Below are 3677 nucleotides of genomic sequence, written 5' to 3'. Positions count from 1 at the left end.
AAAAAAAAAAAAAAAAACTGTAGCTAATAGAATTCTTAATGTTAAAGTTGCTAATATTTTAAAAACACTTCTAAGAAAAAACATTTTACTCTAAAGGCACACTAAAATACTGAACACAAACAAAAACTGACAATAATCTCAAATTATGCTCATCTGAATGAGGATTAATATAAAATTTAATCTCAGTTGGCATTATAGGCTATTTTTCCCAGTGTTTATGACATGTATTACATAAGGATACCTGAATTAATTGGAATAGACTAAGGAACTTCAAGGAACTTTCCCTCAAGTAAATATCACAATATGTGATTAATTGTCAAGGAAGAACAGACCTTTGAAACCGGGCTGCACTCACCTTTCATTTGTAAAGTTCGTCGAGAATATCGTTTGCTTGGTCTTCTTTCAAAGGATGTTGATCTCCTTGCTTTATTAGTTTTTGTGGTCTGATACTCAGTTTTCCCACTAAAGTAAATGAGACATAACAAGAATAAGAGAATCTAAGGTCTACAGTAGCTAACTAAATACAGATAAGTAATAGAACATCAAGATTCCCCTTCAAAGAAACATCCTGAATGTCATTCTAAATACTAACAGGATTGGGAAGGTGGCTCAGTGGTAGAGTGCTTGCCTTGTATGCATGAGGCCCTGGGTTTGATTCCTCAGCACCACATAAACAGAAAAAGCCAGAGCTGAAGAGCTGAGGGACAGCACCCAGGCCCAGAGTTCAAGCCCCACAACCAAAACAATAATAATAATAAATAACTACTAGCAGCTACTAATAATAATTTCAGTGTCCCTTTTCACCACATCATTCTTACACTCTTTAAGCCTTCATGAAATATGCAACATATGATGGTTTTGTTCCTTAAGCATGTCTATCATCCACAAACATACTTAATAAGTTTACTAATGTCTATGTCTAATGTCAAAATGTCTATGTTCCTATGGAACTCTGTTTCAAACTCCTCACTGTAAAGTGCAAAACTCCCAGTTACTTTTAATAATATGCTTTCCAGAATAATTTTCCAGGAACTTTTTTGGGATTTTTTTGGTGGTCCTGAGAACTCAGGACCTCTACCACTTGAACCACATATCCCCAGTCAGTTTTACTTTTGTTATTTTCTGAATCGGGTCTTGTTTATTTTGTCCACACCAACTTGGACTACAATCCACTATTATGCTTCCTAGATAGCTAAAATAATCAACATGCACTATCAGGATCAGCTTTTTATTGGCTGAGATGAGGATTATGAACTCCAGGCTTGTTTGGAACTGAGATCATGTTGATCTCAGCTTCCCAAGCAGCTAGGACTATAGGTGGAGTCAATATACCCAACCTTCCAGAAAAAAAATTTTAAAACTATTATCTTGCTTATTTTCCATTTAAATTCTGTTAAGAAATAGCCTCCTAATTTTAAAACAGAAGTGTCTTACATGAATTCCATGGTTGACTTATCATATTACTAGTATCAACCATTCCTTCTTTAACATTCACATGGCATGCTGAAATCTCAAAACTAATAATCTATTGTGATGTAGCATAAACAAAAACATTTCTAACACATGAAAACAAAAAACAGGAGTCTATAAGAATAATGGAATATCAGGCTACAAGACCACAAATATTCAGATTCGTATCTCATTCAGTGCAAGATACCCTTTTTCTATGATACTTAGCTGTTAGAATTAGATAGATATAAATCAACATTGGTTATTACATTTAGTAAACATTAAGAGTGATTCTAAAAATCAGTAACACAATTACTAAAATGTTCCATCTTGTCAAGAAATTATAATAAATACCACTTTTAATTTTTCTTTTAACCAATAGCAAAGCATTTTACTTTTCTATACTGTGGTTTCCACCTCTGAAATGAGGTCAATCCAACATTTACACTGTAACCTGTATGCAAGAATGGAGGGAAAATACTAAAAACAGCTATTAAAATTAACCTATATCTGAACCGTGATCCTAGTCGAATAAATCCAGAGCGATGAGAACTCTTTTGGACAGGTCCTCGGAGGCGGAAGAAGGCATGATGTTCCACAGCACATTTCCATAAATGCTTGCATGCTTTTGGATGATCCAGTCTAAAAACAAATGTGTGTTCCTGTTCTTTGCCCTGAAAAAGGAAAGAATATATAAACAGGCAGCTACTAAATCAAAGAATCCAATGTCTCCTATTTCATAATGTAAATACAACCATAACAATATGAAGGAGCAAATAATTAAGCACTCAGCTTGCTTTCTGAAACCACCAAACCGAGGTCATTCTCCAACTACAAATTTTTTTTTCATGAATGACAAATATACTTAATGTAGTAAGATGAAATGCTTTTCTGCGTTCATAGTAACTTTTCATTTCAGTGCTGAAACAGTGTCATCTTTTTGTTTTGTTCTGTTCTCAGTCATGGGGGCTTGAACTCAGGGCTTGGGCGCTGTCTTTGAAATCTTTTGCTCAAGTCTAGTATTCTGCCACTTTGAGCCATTTTTCTAGCGGTTATTTGGAAATAAGGGTCTCACAGACTTCCTGCCTGCCTGACTTTGAACCACAATCCTCAGATCTCAGCCTCTTGAGGAGGATTGTAGGATTACAGGTGTGAGCCACCAACTTCCAGCTCATGCCTCTAATCCTAGCTACTTAGGAGGCTGAGATGTGAGGATCATAGTTCAAAGCCAGAGTGGGCAGGAAAAGCCGTGAAATTCTCATCTCCAATAAACTACCAGAAAACCAGAAGTGAAAACCAGAAGTGGCGCTGTGGCTCAATAGGTAAAGTTAAACCTTGAGCTGAAGAGCTGAGGGACAGCACTCAGGCAGGCCCAGGGTTCAAGCCCCATGACCGACAAAAAAAAAAAAAATCTTTTGAAATAATTAACACTAGGAGGAACCTTGTAAAGAAAGAAATTTGGTGGCTGAAACATTTTAACCCAGTAGGACTTTTCAAATTATCACATGTATATTAGGTTGCTAAAGTCTATGAAAAAATATTAGCTAATTTGGATAAATTATTTGGTTTTGGTGGCACTGATAGGCTTTAACTCATGGTTTTGGCAAGAACTGTGCACTTCAGCCACACTCTCGGCATTTTTAACCTTACTTATTTTTTAGATAGGTCTTACTGTTTCTGTTGTTTTTTGGAGCCACAGCTGACCTACTACCACAGACTCCTACCTATACATTCCATGAGCCATCAACCTGGTCTTACCCCTTACTCAATGCATCTACCCATGCCTCCAGAATAGTTTGGATTACACCACCACACCCAGATTGTTGGGTGAAATAAAGGTCTTGATAACTTTATGCCCAGGCTCGTCTCAAACCCTGATACTCCCAATCTCCACCTTTCCAACAGGCTTAAAACTACAAAAATGATTTTTGATATATGACATCTCTGCCAAAAGATAAAACATGAATTCTGTATACTCTTAAAATCTAAACAAAGCAAAAATTTTAAAAAACACCTTTTAAAAAATCAGTATAATGGGCTGGGAAGGTGGGTCACTGGTAGAGTGCTTGCCTTGCATGCATGAGGCCCTGGATTTGATTCCTCAGTACCACATAAGCAGAAAAAGCCAGAAGTGGCATTGTGGCTCAAGTGGTAGAGTGCTAGGCGTCCTTGAACTGAAGAGCTGAGGGATAGCACTCAGGCCCAGAGTTCAGGCCTCACAACTGACA

At 36.9% G+C, this 3677-nt stretch overlaps 1 protein-coding gene across 3 annotated transcripts in view; it reads right to left on the bottom strand.

Moving 5' to 3' along the window:
• Epb41l5 (erythrocyte membrane protein band 4.1 like 5) overlaps positions 1–3677 on the bottom strand; it is a 128177-nt gene that overhangs the window by 78740 nt on the left and 45760 nt on the right. For all 3 annotated transcript variants that reach the window (XM_013020689.1, XM_013020690.1, XM_013020691.1), the window contains exons 11-12: positions 1954–2123; positions 356–462 (exon numbers count right to left, since the gene is read on the bottom strand). In XM_013020689.1, the coding sequence (XP_012876143.1) occupies positions 356–462; positions 1954–2123 (277 nt within the window). The remainder of the gene's footprint in view (positions 1–355; positions 463–1953; positions 2124–3677) is intronic.

The sequence above is a fragment of the Dipodomys ordii genome, unplaced genomic scaffold (genome assembly GCF_000151885.1).
Source record: "Dipodomys ordii isolate 6190 unplaced genomic scaffold, Dord_2.0 Scaffold52, whole genome shotgun sequence".
Lineage (NCBI taxonomy): Eukaryota > Metazoa > Chordata > Mammalia > Rodentia > Heteromyidae > Dipodomys > Dipodomys ordii.
This window is presented reverse-complemented; position numbering and strand designations above follow the sequence as displayed.